The sequence below is a fragment of the Mixia osmundae genome, assembly GCF_000708205.1.
Source record: "Mixia osmundae IAM 14324 unplaced genomic scaffold scaffold_2, whole genome shotgun sequence".
Lineage (NCBI taxonomy): Eukaryota > Fungi > Basidiomycota > Mixiomycetes > Mixiales > Mixiaceae > Mixia > Mixia osmundae.
In genome coordinates this window covers 690536-704207 of record NW_014575562.1, presented here as the reverse complement: position 1 = coordinate 704207, position 13672 = coordinate 690536, and the positions used below count along the sequence as shown (strand labels likewise).

General features: G+C 56.4%; 6 protein-coding genes across 6 annotated transcripts; 3 read left to right on the top strand and 3 right to left on the bottom strand.

Annotated features, from left to right (window-relative positions):
- Nucleotides 1-75: 75 nt before the first annotated feature.
- Nucleotides 76-816, top strand: L969DRAFT_44561 (uncharacterized protein; the record flags this gene model as incomplete). Its single annotated transcript, XM_014714582.1, has 4 exons — nt 76-391; nt 444-525; nt 582-677; nt 744-816. The coding sequence occupies 4 exons, from the start codon at nt 76-78 to the stop codon at nt 814-816; spliced, it is 567 nt and encodes a 188-aa protein (XP_014570068.1).
- Nucleotides 718-2870, bottom strand: L969DRAFT_85250 (uncharacterized protein). Its single transcript, XM_014714581.1, has 6 exons — nt 2090-2870; nt 1707-2030; nt 1397-1648; nt 1242-1345; nt 914-1188; nt 718-860 (listed from the first exon to the last, which is right to left on the bottom strand). Exons 1-6 carry the CDS (start codon nt 2669-2671, stop codon nt 844-846), a joined length of 1554 nt encoding a protein of 517 aa, XP_014570067.1. The 5' UTR covers nt 2672-2870; the 3' UTR covers nt 718-843.
- Nucleotides 2871-3114: 244 nt separating this feature from the next.
- Nucleotides 3115-5198, bottom strand: L969DRAFT_22112 (uncharacterized protein; the record flags this gene model as incomplete). Its single annotated transcript, XM_014714265.1, has 2 exons — nt 3115-4610; nt 4658-5198. The coding sequence occupies 2 exons, from the start codon at nt 5196-5198 to the stop codon at nt 3115-3117; spliced, it is 2037 nt and encodes a 678-aa protein (XP_014569751.1).
- A 583-nt stretch (nt 5199-5781) lies between these two features.
- L969DRAFT_92691 (uncharacterized protein) lies at nt 5782-8414 on the top strand (the record flags this gene model as incomplete). Its single annotated transcript, XM_014714580.1, has 4 exons — nt 5782-5852; nt 5907-5997; nt 6050-6491; nt 6565-8414. The coding sequence occupies 4 exons, from the start codon at nt 5782-5784 to the stop codon at nt 8412-8414; spliced, it is 2454 nt and encodes an 817-aa protein (XP_014570066.1).
- A 139-nt stretch (nt 8415-8553) lies between these two features.
- Nucleotides 8554-9296, top strand: L969DRAFT_45679 (uncharacterized protein; the record flags this gene model as incomplete). The annotated part of the gene is made up of 4 exons (XM_014714579.1): nt 8554-8722; nt 8777-8868; nt 8922-9191; nt 9237-9296. The coding sequence occupies 4 exons, from the start codon at nt 8554-8556 to the stop codon at nt 9294-9296; spliced, it is 591 nt and encodes a 196-aa protein (XP_014570065.1).
- An 86-nt stretch (nt 9297-9382) lies between these two features.
- L969DRAFT_22109 (uncharacterized protein) lies at nt 9383-13649 on the bottom strand (the record flags this gene model as incomplete). Its single annotated transcript, XM_014714264.1, has 6 exons — nt 13562-13649; nt 13111-13503; nt 12243-13057; nt 10810-12192; nt 10307-10762; nt 9383-10249 (listed from the first exon to the last, which is right to left on the bottom strand). The coding sequence occupies exons 1-6, from the start codon at nt 13638-13640 to the stop codon at nt 9383-9385; spliced, it is 3993 nt and encodes a 1330-aa protein (XP_014569750.1). The 5' UTR covers nt 13641-13649.
- Nucleotides 13650-13672: the final 23 nt, after the last annotated feature.

The window sequence follows — 13672 nt, the reverse complement described above, 5'->3', positions numbered from 1 at the left end:
CAGTCGCGCGGAGAGAGAGAGCACGTGCGCCTGCAAGCTGCAAGCGGAAGAAGGGCAGTCGAACGGCGGACCGATATGAGCGGCTATGGAGCAACGACGGCGACGACGGCGCCGGCCAAGGCAGCTCAGGTGAGCAGGATCGAGCCAAAAGTCTACCTGGCAGCCGAACGAACGCTGCTCAACTGGCTACGGGTCGCACTCTTGATTGGCTCATTCTCGCTGGCTCTGTTCAACGCAAAGGCAGCCACAGAGGATGGCAGAGCAGGCGAGACACTCGGCAAGATCATGGGCTTCATCTACGCTCTCATCAGCGTAGGCGTCATCGGCTACTCCTACTTCATGTTCGAACTCAGACGGAAGCGCATTGGCCAACGCTATGGCGGCCATTTTGGTAACATCTTGTCATTCAAAGTGACTCTACGACGGGCTGACGCAATGGACAGATGAGCTCTATGGGCCAATGGTGATCTGCGTCACCCTCTTTCTCGCCGTGCTCGCCAATTTCATCTTGCGCGTCGTCAACAGGTGAACCTGAACGATGTCAGCTACTGCTATGCAGCTAATCTGAGACTGGTCCACAGAGTCAACACGGTACCCACCCCCAAGCATCCGTGGGCAGCCAGCTTCCTCTCATCATTCGTCACGCTCGAAAACCGACTGCCGGCCTACGCTGCCGCGTTATAGATCGTTTGTACTCGCAAAGCACGCATTGCAGCTCTCCTCATTGGAGCTACGTATATAAGCCTGCATGAGCGTACACGAGTATCCCAAACGTGTGCATGCTGCACATGGCAGACACTGATTAATCTCGTCTAAGTGTGTGAAGGTAGTGTACATTGCCGCTCATCGAGGCATCCCCACTGTGCAGCTTGTCAGTCCAGCTGCAGTGCCGACAGAGAGTCAGGAGACGTACATTTCTTTGCAGCCGCCTGATTGGCCTTGGCGAGAGCATAGACGAGACCAGCGACAAAGCCAGTCAAGACACCACCGACTGAGCCGGTCGTGATCGGATCGCCAAAGAAGACCATCCCGCTCGCGGCCACAGGGAGCTTGTTGAGCGCGCCTACCATACTGTACGTCGTCGAACTGGTCGTACGCACACACCAGGCCGTGGTATATGAGATAAAGACTGCTGCCGCGCCCGAGAAGACCATGGCAAAGAGCAAGAAGTATCGTCCTTCCGCCGGGCTGCGCAAACGCCATCAGTCACAATCTCGCCGAGCAAACAAGAGGCAGCATACAAGTTGGCTTCGAGACTCTTGGCGCTCCAGTCCTCGATCAGGAGCGAAAAGAAGACGAGCACGGGGATCGACAGCAGATTGTTGTAGTACATGCTGTCCCAATCCTATCCTCCATGATGAGACTATAGCCCCTGCTGTATACCACAGAGGCTTACCTTGAAGTTGGTCACTTTGATGCGCTTCCGCATGGCGAGAACGTAGCCAGCCGACACGAAGACATTGATCGCCATCCACAGATAGCCTGCATTGAGCTGTCCGACTGCGGCGGTGATGTCCGGTATACTGGTCGGCATCGCAGGGATCTCCGCACCCGTCACGGGGTCCAGCGTCGTCTGAGCCGAGACTTCCGAAAGAGATTGCAGTGCATGCGAGATGTCAGCCCATCCTGCTATCAGCGATGACAGTATCTGCAAACCGTCTGCTTCGGTCAGAATGAGAGCCACAACGAGGCAGAGAAAGACGCGCCATGAGACCGAATGAGCACATGATGAGACCGGTCACTGAGCCCGAGAACCACAATACTTCGCCATACGCTATCAAGATGATCGTCAGATTCTTGCAAACCGACACGACGGGGATCGGCAGGTACTGAAGCGCTTTGCTGCCCGTGTAAATGACCATGACGAGCATGAACGAGATGGGGAACCAAGCACGGGCATCTTGCCTGTCAAAGTCCCGAAAGGTGATAAGACGCAGTCGCTTGCAGACCGTCACGCAGGCGATACAGACGGTCGACTGGATCGTCAGCAGCAAGAAATTCATCGAAAAGTGTGCGCCAGAGAGCACAAACTATCGAGCGGATGCATTAGCATCATCTCCCAAGCAGATGGTCTCGGACGGGGACTGACCTTGTTCACTACGGTCATGAGGATGCTGGAGAGGCAGTAGCAGGCTACCGGCAGCGCGGGATGATTCATGATATGATCGTAAGTGACGCCAGTGCCCATGGCAGCGTTCATGCCCGTCTTGCCGGATTTGCCATTGCTCGTGTCGTCTACTCGCATGTTCGTCAAGAAAGCTGCCTTCTCCGAATGAACAGGTGAGATGGATCCGTTCGGGTTGGGCTCATTATTCCGCGAATAGGGCGGTGATGGTCCATCTGGACCATCGTTGCCCAGGTTGAGCCTGAATTCTTCAGGCGATTTGCGATCAAACGATGCAGAACGCTTGCTGAACGTGGCAGGATGTCCGTTGCCTGTGAAGGGTGCCGGTCGATATTCATCTGTCGTTGCGCTGCTTGTTGCATTGGCGAGATTTTGCAGACTCACCCTCGATGAGGGTCGGCTGAGCGATGACTGCTGTATGGCCGAGACCTGAGCAGAGTGTGATGGCGCCAGACTGACAGATACAGGATTGCTCGTACCGAGAGAGCTGTTGCGAGATCCGCTCGATGCTGCAGGCGCAGGCGAAGCTGATCTGGAGCTGTCCATATTGGTCTAGCCTGCGATCTATTCCTGCCAAGAAGCACCTTGCCTGAGACGATCCGCTATCTCGAGGGGTCTGTTGCACACAAAGGCGCACTCACTATCGGAACAGGGCCGACAGACTGCCAAAAGAGTAGTCTTTTGTCCTTGTTGTGCGCTGCCAGACACGCCCGCCGTTGCCAGTGGGAGGCGTCGTCAAGCGCCTGCCTCTAGCACTTCGGCGATGCGGCAACTTCCACGCTGGCCCGGTCTGTGCTGTAGAGCTGCAAGATCTGGAAGATCTGCCTCACCTGCAGCAGATACCACGAGCTAAGCTAGGCCAGCCGCAAGCTGGCGCTGATCGCGGGAAGCTCGACCGACCGAACGCGTCGCAAACTTTATGTAGATGCTGCAACTCGCGAAAATGAATGAATACAAGACAAAAGGGTATACGACTCATGCGGGTGCGATCATCCGTTGCGTCTCCGGTACTCCTCGACAGCATCTCTTTTGGCCTTCGATATCGTGTCTTTCTGCTTCTTCCCCTCGCTAGCACCGGCCAACTGGAGTGCAAGCTGCTCGAGAGGCGAGCGCGGCGCATTGACAGACTTGACCTCGGTGCCCGTGCTGACGCGAATGACGCTGTCGCCTTTTGCTTTGAGGATGAGATCCTCCTGAGACTTTCGCGCTTTGATCTTGTACATCTCTGAAGCAGACTTGACACGCAATGATGATTCCGAGCTGGAAGGCTTGATGGGTTTTGATGGCGGTGGCAGCATGAGACCGTCTTTGCTCGACTGACGGGTACGATCACTTGCAACTTTGAATGCGGTGGAGTCGATTGCGGTCTGTCGAGACCGTGAAGCAGAGGGTAACGATTGATCGAGTTGCTTCTGCGCCGATTCTGCTGCCTTGCGTGCTTCTTCAGCCTGCTTGATCTCTTTCTGCGCAGCGATGAACCATTCGGGCTGGTTCTGTTTGCCATCCTCAGTCGATCCGGCAAGTTCTTCCGTATCGTCGCTCACAGGTCGCTCGGGCGTGTAGAATGTCGGTGCTTGTATTTCGACTGGCGACAAGACGATGAGATTGCTGTTCTGTGCAAGTGGCTGGGGTGGTACTATTTCGATACGATTGTGGGGTGCGTGAGGTGCGCCAGTGACGCGACGAGGCTGCGTGACACCGGCCAGGTTGCTGTGTGACATGCCGGAAAGGCCGCCATAGATAGATGAAGGCGTATTGCTGTGCACTGAAGCTGCATAAAGAGAAGTCTGCGTACCGCGACGTGCATCGTAGAGGTTGCCGTAGCTGAAAGACTCGCGGGACGGCAGCTGAGCCGAAGATCGACTGGACGGCATCTGGTGGACCGCGAGAGATGCGCGTGAGCCTCCCTTTCTGAGCATGTCCGTCGTCATCGTGAGCGGTCGGCCACGCTCCTGGGACCGTTCGCGTGATCCGGATCGCGATTCGGAATCAGATGCGCCATCGTGCAGATTGACAGATGAGTTCGACTCGTAGGCAAAGCTGTTCGATCTCGAATGTACAGGGCTCTTGCTCGGATCATTGGCAGGATCGATGAGCATAGTCGTAGAATGAGCTTCTGTCTGGAGTGTACTGAGGACAGCGAGTCCATTCGGTCCGGGACGACCGGGCAAAGCGCCATAATACTGGCTCATGAACGTCCGTCTCTTGCGCTCGTCCCCGCGCTTCTTCTCTTCCTCGGGTGATAGGCCGCCGTTCTCCTCCTCAAGGCGCTGGCGTCGACTCTGGCGTCTTCGGAAGACCCAGCGGTAAGTGCGGTAGGCGGCTACGATGGCGAGAATGAGAACGACGATACCGGCAGCGACGACGGCGGCGATAGGCACGGTGTGCGAGCCCGAGCCAATTACACCGCCATTCGAAGTCGCGTCTGACTGTTGTATCGCGACAGAGGGTACGCCTTGAGTGGCCTGCGGCGACTGCGAGGCTACTGCAAGGCTCTCAGCTCGATTTCGCATCATCATTTGCGTGACATACCTGGGCTGGAAGTAGCGGCAGCAGATGCAGCGGCGGCAGCGGCAGGTACAGCGACGGCAGGGGCTGCAGCTGCTGCGGCAGCAGGGACAGCAGCGGCAGGTTGTGCGGCGTTGCCAGCCTGGGCATTACCAGTCTGAGCCCCATTGTTGGCTGCCGCTGCTTGAGCGTTATTGGTTGCTTGACCGGCGTTGGCTGCCGCCTGTCCGTTGTTAGCCGCAGCTTGGTTGTTGTTCGCTGTAGCTTGTCCATTATTTGCCGCAGCCTGGCCGTTGTTGGCCGCAGCTTGATTATTGTTCGCTGCAGCTTGACCGGTGTTGGCCGCCGCCTGGCCGTTGTTATAGCCATTGTTTGCTGCCGCTTGGCCATTGTTGTAGCCATTGTTCGCCTGCCCGTTGTTGTAGCCGTTGTTTGCTTGGGCGTTGTTTGTCGCCTGTCCGTTGTTGGCTTGAGCGTTATTGTTTGTTGCTTGGCCGTTGTTAGCGTTTGCGTTCGTCTGACCGTTGTTGTAGCCCGCTTGCTGGGCATTGCCTTGATTTTGCATGATGAAGTGTGGGTGTAGTGTGGATGCTGAGCACAGCTATGTGGAGGTGATCGTGGTCAGTCTGTCAAACTGCGACCTCGTGGAACAGGTCGATCTCGCCGAGAGGCTCGAGCTTGAATATCGCTGGTTGGCTTCAAAGGGCTCTTCGTTGCTGGCTTCAGCGCCCGAGACCAGCTACTGACAGTCGACAGAGCACCTCCCGGCTTCCATAAACCTGGTGGACGGATTTCGCAATGTCAAATGCAACGCGGGATGTCAACAGCGGGACGCGCTTGAATGGATAAACTTGAATATTGGAAGCCGTGCAAGCTGCCAGTGGAGCTCTCCGCGAGCGCACGGGCCTTTGCACCCTCCGGACTGCGTTCACGTACTTATCGGTCACACGTAATATCACGCAGTCAGGATCGACGAGTCGACCGGTCGTCAGCCCTACCCGTGCTAGCCGAAGCCCGTTACTGCCACGTGCCGCTCGCCTCTTCCTCCGTCCAAACCGGCGCAGACTTGGTGGTGCGGTCAGCTATCTGCCGACCTTCAGCTGCTCGTCTTGTCGCAGCAGCGATAGTATCAACAGAAGCCGGACAAGATGGTCAAGTCGGCGCCCGATTCCAGATTGCTGCAGAACCTGATCAAATGCGAAAAGGCGGCTCAAGACAGGCAAGTCATCTTTGCTCGGCCAGACTGCAAGACTGACAAAGCGGTGACGTGCAGCTTCAAGGCTTGGACGCGTAATGCAGCCGCAGCAAGTGAGGCTCTGTCGACCTGGGCCGTGGCCGACTCTGGCGATTCACCTGATCTCATGGTGCGGGCCTCCGCTGATGGAGTCTCGGGAACTGACTTGATCAGTCTGACAGGATGTGTCCATGCGAGTATCGACTCTCTTGGGCAACTGCGCAGAGTCGCAGGCGACTTATATCCACTCTCTTGATGCTTACCGGCATTCACTCAAGGATGTTCTCGCTCGCGAAGAGGACATCCGGACCATCTTGCGCGACCGGGAGATCCTTGTATCGCGCCTGATCAAGCTGGGCGCCAAGCGACCCACGAGCGAGAGAGATGCAGAAGCGCACCTCCGCAAGACAGAGGACGCCAAGGTTGAGCTTGCTGCTTGCGAGATGGCTCTCAAAGCCGAAGAATGGGCACTCGACGGTGTCAAGCGCAGAATCTTCAGAGACGCCCTGGGCATGAGAATGCGCTCGCTCGGACAGCTCGGCATCACGCTCACCAGCAATTCAGTGAGCGCAATCGAAATGCTCGACCAGCTAGACGGCCACAATGCGGCCCAGATGAACTCTGGTCTGTCTTCGCCCCCTTCTTGAACCAGTCGCACACTTTGCTGACGACCGTGGCGCTGCTCCCGTCCTGATAGGCCTCAACGATTCTCAAGGCGGAGAAAGCGTGCCCACTTCCGAGCAAGGCAGCGATCTACGCGATTCCGGTCCCCAGCATCACGAAGGTTCAATCGCACCCTCTCAATCCGCTTCACAAGTCTATACACGTTCTATGCCCAGATACGCAAAGTCTGATGCCGATTCGATCATGTCAAATGATGTGCCCGCCTCAGCATCTCGCAACGCGTCCAAACCTGTACCAGCTGCCCATCAGCTAAGAGATTCGGTTATCAGTTCCCAGTCATTCATTCCTGTACAACAGAACGTCAAACCTGCCCTCTCATCTTACAATCGGCCCCCGTCAATCGTCAGTACGGCTGGTGTGCCATCTCAAATAATCGCTGCCCCTCGTGGATCTGGAGGCTCAGAACTTGGCAAACGCAATCCGATCACCTCTGCTTTCAGGCGACGAGACGATAGCTCCGACGAAGACGAGCGACCGAAGAATGTCATCGCTCATAAAGGCGGAGGTGCCTACATCGGCAAAGCCAAGCCCGGAGAAGATTCCGACGCAGAATCCGACGTTACAGCTCGAGGTCGTGGCCTTCGCAATGGTGCTGTCCCTCGCGCGCCGGACGGCCAGACAAGGCCCAAGAAAGGCGTCTTCGGATCCTTCGCATCGCTCTTCCGATCGTCGAGCACGAGACAGAGCCGCTCAGACTCGCCGCCGCCCCGGAAGAGAGGGAATCAGGCGAAGCAATGGAGCACTCGCACGGATAACAATCTGGGCTCAATCAAGTCAGCGCCCGTCGATGTCGATTCTTCTGACGAAGAGGGCCAACCTCGCCAGCTCGTTCGCGTTGTCAATCAGCGGCCAGCACCTGCAGCCGCTGCGCCCAGAGTCGTTCGTCGCGCCTCTGTCAATGGTCCTACTGGCTCCGCTTCAGCTGTCGGTCCTCTCCGTTCGGCGATGGCGCAAGATGCGACTGTCAATCGTCAGAGACCGATGAGCGATGTGGGCGCCCCGAGACAGCAACACGCTGCAGCCGCTCCCGCTGTAGCGAGTGCTGTTGCCAATGTCGGCATTGCTCCTGCTCCGGCCGCACCCAAGAAGAAAAAGAAGAAAGCCGGCAGCGTCAACGGCGTCAATCGCACTGGACCTAGCTTGATGAGCATCGTCGAGGGCGACACAAACAGCGAAATCGGCAAGACCAAGCCTGGCTATGCAGATTCTGTCGTGGGCATCAGCCGCAGATATGGCACGGCTGCGAGTCAGCCCGCTTCGAGTGTCGCACCACCCGTGCCCGAACTTCCTAATCTGACCACGCTGACTCTTCCCAGCACGCTCATGCCGAAAACGACGGACCAGATCTTGACGGCTTCCTTGCCGAGCAGCACTTCCTACATGCTTTCGCCCGCTGCGCCTGCTCCCAGTAGTCCGACGCAGAAATCACTGCCGCCCCCCATCGGCTCGCTTCCCACACTGTCGCCGCCTTCGCAGCCCACTACGGCTGCGGCCACATCCACAGCCACTCGCAAGAATGGTTCTACGCTGGGCCAGGGCGCTGCGCCAACGGCGTCTGTCGCATCTGGCGTCAAGCGGGTCAAGTCGGTGCGCATGGCAGACGACGTTAGCGACAGCGGCTCACCGGGCACTCGCACTGCCGGACTACCAGCTACGGCAACTGAGCCGGCATCAGACGGCGCATGGCAGTCGCGTATCGGGCAAGAAGATGACTCGTCAGAGGATGAAGAGGGCGTCCAAGGCATGTCTGCCTATCACAAAGCACGGAGAGCGATCAACAAGTCAAGCAAGCAATTCGAAGCTGCCGGTCGAGAGATCAATGGACAATCGGCCGAGAAAGGCAAAGCACGAGCGTACGATTAATCTAGCACATCTGAATTGCATATTTATGAGTCTCACCAATCTCTATTCAGTGTGGACGCCCGCAGGTAGGGCAGGGCGTGCGCTCCGTCGCGTCCACTACGATCGCATTGATCACACCTCCTTACTGAGATCATCAAGCATGGGTTCAGCAGGCTCGAAAGTCAGATCGGCAGGCCGAACGCTCGCCAGTGCACGCTCATCTCTCGAAGGCTCCTCTCTGTCTGCCCAGTCCGAGCCACCCACGACGGCACGCTATGAATCGCCGCGATCAGGCTCGAGGCCGACTGCGATGGCATCTGAGCAAGCTGGTCAGCCATGCGATCTCTTATCTACCGCAATAAGCTCATGTGAGACACTGGTAGATCCTCAAGATAGTGCGGACCCTCAACTAGCAGGCTATCTCAAAGAGCTCGGACAAGTGAAAGTCCCAAAAGCGCCGAGCAACTTTACAGAGGTCTGCATGTCAGCTCCATCGCTAGGACCTCGTCTGAACCTTCGACGCATCAGGACGATAGTATGCTACAGCTTTTGAGGTCAAGGAAGCAGTCAGAAGAGCAAGATAGCGATCCGACTGCTCGACCGGATCGATTCCAAGCATCAATATTGGCCCAATACTTTGACGCCAGGAAGACCACAAAGTCTCGAGAGGAAGCATCTGAACTCGCTCGTAGCTTTGGCATGGATGCAGACCTGGCAGAAAGCCTCGCAAGGCACTATACAACGCCGTCTATCACGCGCGAGAGATCTGCCGAGCAGGAGAAAGAGGATTATCACATTGTAAGGCTACACTTCGCACAACGGATGTAGCTCACAGTCATACAGGCTGGCTGGGTAGACCCTCGATGGGCGGAAGGGTCAGGGCCTAAGCGCTTACCTTCGTAGTAACGCGTCCACGCGACTTTTGATGAACTCACAGCATGGATGGATATGGACAGACAACAAGCTCGCTGATACATACCGAAGCCTGCCTAGAGCTTCTGGCGCTTAGCACGTACATCGGACAGCGAGAGCTCCGACTGTTGTGTAGGCGCAGGGCTGCCATCACGCTCACTAGCGATGGACGAGCGTGGCGGCGATTGCATAGGTTCCAATTGAAAGCTTGTATCACCGAGATCGAGTGGCTCGTCCGGCAAGCTGAGATCGAGCTCGATACGGCGTCTTTTGAGACTTGGTGATGTCGTCGGACTGTCTTCCAAGCTGCCCTCTGGTAGTGCAAGCGGCGTATCCATCACGACCAGGTCCTTCCCGTCTGCTACGGGCATACCAGCGTCTTCTGTGTCGGCTGGACGAGGACGAGGTCGTGGACGCGATTTCGCATTAGATGCGTCAGTGGCCGGCGCGACATTCTGTTCGTCGAGCTGAGTTGCAGTCTTTGTGCTCTTGACCGGCGCTTCGGCAGCTGTCTTCTTCGCTGCCGCCCGTAAGTCCGCATCTTTCGACATGATTGAGACCAGTCGAGCTTCGTAGTTGCGCAGAGCATCCCAGGACTTGGCAGAACGAGGGATGATTAGGTTGGCAGATCGAAGGGCTCGATCATAATGTGTCTTGATGCTCATTGCAGCGCGACCTGAGACGCCAGTAAGCAGCTGAGCAAGACCCTTGAGACCAGCGATCAGTCTGAGCTTGCGCTCTGTTTCGGAGCTCTGCTCGCATTCGCTGACTGCGCCCAGCAAATATGCAAGAGCCCGAGCGTGAATCTGGATATGATCATCGGCAGGCAGCTGCTGCGAGATAGCAAGCTGACTGCCTCGAACGAGCGTTGCCGAGGACAGCAAGCGAGAGATGGCGAGTAATGATGCTTCATCGATCTCGTCTCGCCCGTGCAGATTGAAAGCCTGGGCGAATTCGTTCAGCTTATGTAGACGGGCAAATCTCCAAAGCGCAGAACGTACCGCTATCAAGCTGTCGACAATGCCACTAGCAACATCTGAGCCATTGCTGAAGCGGCAACCGTCGTCGCGCATGTCGTTTATGAGCAGACGGCAGAAGTGATCAAAGGTGGCATCAAACCGACCAAGGTGAGGCAAGATTGGGAAGACGTTGGCTGTGCTGATAGCACCAATACGAACTGCTCGAACATAGCTTGCAACAAGTATGTGAAGCTCATGTCGTCTGAGCAGGCTTGTGAGACGAGATGATGGATGGTCTGAAGCCTCTACATCATCTTTCGCGTTGTCGATAGATAGAGCATGGCGGCTAATCTCGTTTTGGAGAAATAGCGCAAGCCGAGATTGCTCCTTTGACGCACAAGGCAGCGCGACTGTAGCCTCCAAAGCGCCGAGCTGGCCATCGGTAGCAGCGGTGATACCTGCGCAGATGCTGTACAGATCCACCAGCTTTGTGAAGGCCTGCTGCCCTACGTCAGCAAGGTTTAATAGCAATGATGGTCACTGACGGATCTCTTGACAGTCTCGCTCGCTGTCGATGCGGCGATAGAAAGGGTTTGCAGCGTATTGTGCAGTGAGTCACGCTCCTCGCGGAACACGCCGAGAGCAGTCTGCTCAGAGTTCGAGCGGGCTTCATGCAGACGCCAGATCACACTTTTGTTCAGTATGTCGAGCGATTGTAGCACAATTTCATCGTCGTCTGCGAAGCCGAGGCGACCTCGGTCTGCCAGAGAATGTATGATCGATTTCGCAGATGAGCTCGCGCCTGGTGTCGGTTGCGACAAGTTCTCGTTGAGATCACGCAAGCTGCTGAGCAAAGCGATGCGACGCAACGCGCTGATCAGATGCAGCGCTTCATCAGAGCTGAATTGGGCCGTCTCGACATTCTGGCCGTCGACGGAGCTGTAAAGCCCGTTGATGAGCTGCTCTTCGAGGTCTCCTAGCTTGACCGTGTTGATGCTCTGTAAAGTGGATGCAGCAGAAAGGGCTGCGATTGTTGAGATGGCGCTCTCTGCCACCTCGGAATCCGACTGACTGACAAATTGGCGAATGACGAGATCCCAGAGTTGCTTATACTGGGACTCCATACGCAAGTCGCTGTAGGCTTCCAGGCGGAGATGGCGAGGAGCCTGTAGCAGGAGAGCAACTCGAGACGCAGTGGCTTGATATCGAGCGAGCAGCTTCGGCACCAAGTCGATCATATCGCGCGTCATACTGACAGCATCATCGGATGCGTCCTCGCTGTCTGAAGCTTTGACAGACAGCTTGGAGACTCTGCCGAGGCAGAAGAGCAAAGTAGTTATCATGATGGTTTCCTCGTGCTGAGTCCGGCTGCTGGCTTGTATCGACTGATCTTGTAAGAGTATTGCAGAGATGCTTCGCCACTGTACTAGCACTGGCAAGACATCACACAGCGCTTCAAGTGCCAGCTCGAGGCGCGAAGGCTCTGCTGCGCCTTCCTGGAGCCTGGCGGTGCCGGTCACGGTCTCTTGCAGGACACCGCCAGAGATCTCGACGAACAGCGCGCAGATTGCTTTCAGCTGCAAGGACGCCGTTGCATCATCGCCAGCGTCCATCGCATCCTCAGACTCGATTCGCTCGTTGACTTGAGATGCAAAGAAGCTTGCTGCTGCTTTGCGCACGCGTCTGTCCCCGTGGAAGACAAGCCCTGCGAGTTCTTGTCGTTGCGTCTGCGTCAGCAGCCCGTGCGAGTCCATCTGAAGGAGTACAGCAATGACATTGACTTGCGTGGTCAGGTCGGCCTCACATGTCGCCATCTGCATCGCGCGTGGCTTGAGCCGGTCAGTAAAGGGCTGGATCTGTCCGATGAAGTCATCTTTGCTGTAGACGAAGGCAAGAGCTTTGACAGCTTCCGAGCGCGCGCCTTTGTCCTGCACGCGGGATCAATCAAAGCTGATCATCATGATGTGCAGGAGCATACCTCGTCCTCGAGGACCCAGCTGACATAGCGGAGATAATCGGCGTCGATAAACCGGCTAGGGTAGATGTCGATCCATTGGCCGAGGGCGACGACACACTCTGTTCGGATGGAAGCATCGGAATCACGAAAGCGATGAACGAAGACAACGTCAAAGAGATCATCGAGATAGCCAACAAGAAAGTCTTTCTGATCCTTGAGGGCTTTGATGGTTTCCGCCAACTTTTGTGTTCGCGTTTTGTCTGCTCTGGACTTGCGCGACTCTGACTGATGCTGACGAGATTGCTGGTCTGCGTCCACGTCGATCTGAGTGATGATACTGCAGAAGCAAGTCATCATTTGCATGCTGAGAAAGGTAGCAGAATGTCTGAATCCGCGAACGGGCGAAGAAGCCAGCAGACCGAGCCAAATGACAGTCGTCTCGAGAAAAGCGCCATCAAAGATCACTTCTGACTCGTGAGCTGCATCTAGCAGATCCGAGATGAGAAGCTTGACGTCACCACGAAATGTTCTGAAAGCCTTGCTTTTCGACACGAGCGGATACGCCTCGAGCGGCGTGCTCGAGCTGGCTTGCTTGACGCCTTCCTGTATGTCGTCAAGCAAGGAGCTCGCGCCGTCAACGTCGATCACTTGATGCGAGTCAATCTTTGCATTGCATTGCGCGAGACGTAGCGCAAGGTTGACAAAGTCTGACATGGCGTGAGCGGAGCCTTGTTCGCCTTCGTAGTTGCTACGTGACGAAGGCGCAGGACGGAGATAGAGCTCGAGCCAGTTCTGGGCAGCTGTCTTGAGCGCATCTTTGCCGTTTCCGAGCGCGTCTGGCGCGTCTCAACATCAGCTTCGCGCCCTCCTCAGGGCAGCATGGACTGACTGTACAAACTGTTGTCCTTGTCTACGCGGTAGGTGGAGGAAGCGCCTTTGCTCTGCGTTGCCGACTTTCGCGCCGTACCTTTCGCTGCGATCCGGGCAGTCTTAGGAGCTCGCGTTGATAGAGTCTGGCCTGCGTTGGAAAGTCGCTTTCTTGATGATTGTCCCTGCCCTGATGCAGCAGCTGACTTGCGCTGTCCCTTGCGAGCAGCAGGCGCACCAAAGTCTTCATCTTGCTCATCATCTTCGTCCTCTTCGTCTTCCTCTTCGTCTTGCGAGTCTTCCTCGACGTCGCGAGCTTCTTCGGCAGCCTCAGTCTGTCTCGCACTTTGTCGACGAGCATGTCCAGCTTCTGTAGAGGCCTTGCTGACCTTGGCCTGCGTCACCTTCGCGACTTCTGCATCGCGACGTGCAATTGAGCGACGTCCAGCGCGACACGTGTAGATGTCACGCACCATCATCTTTGGATGTGCTCGTTCTCGTACGACTCGAGCGACGCATCTGCGCCGTCTTGGGCGGCACGGAACGCACCATGATTGTGAGGTAGACGTGCGAGACGAGACGCG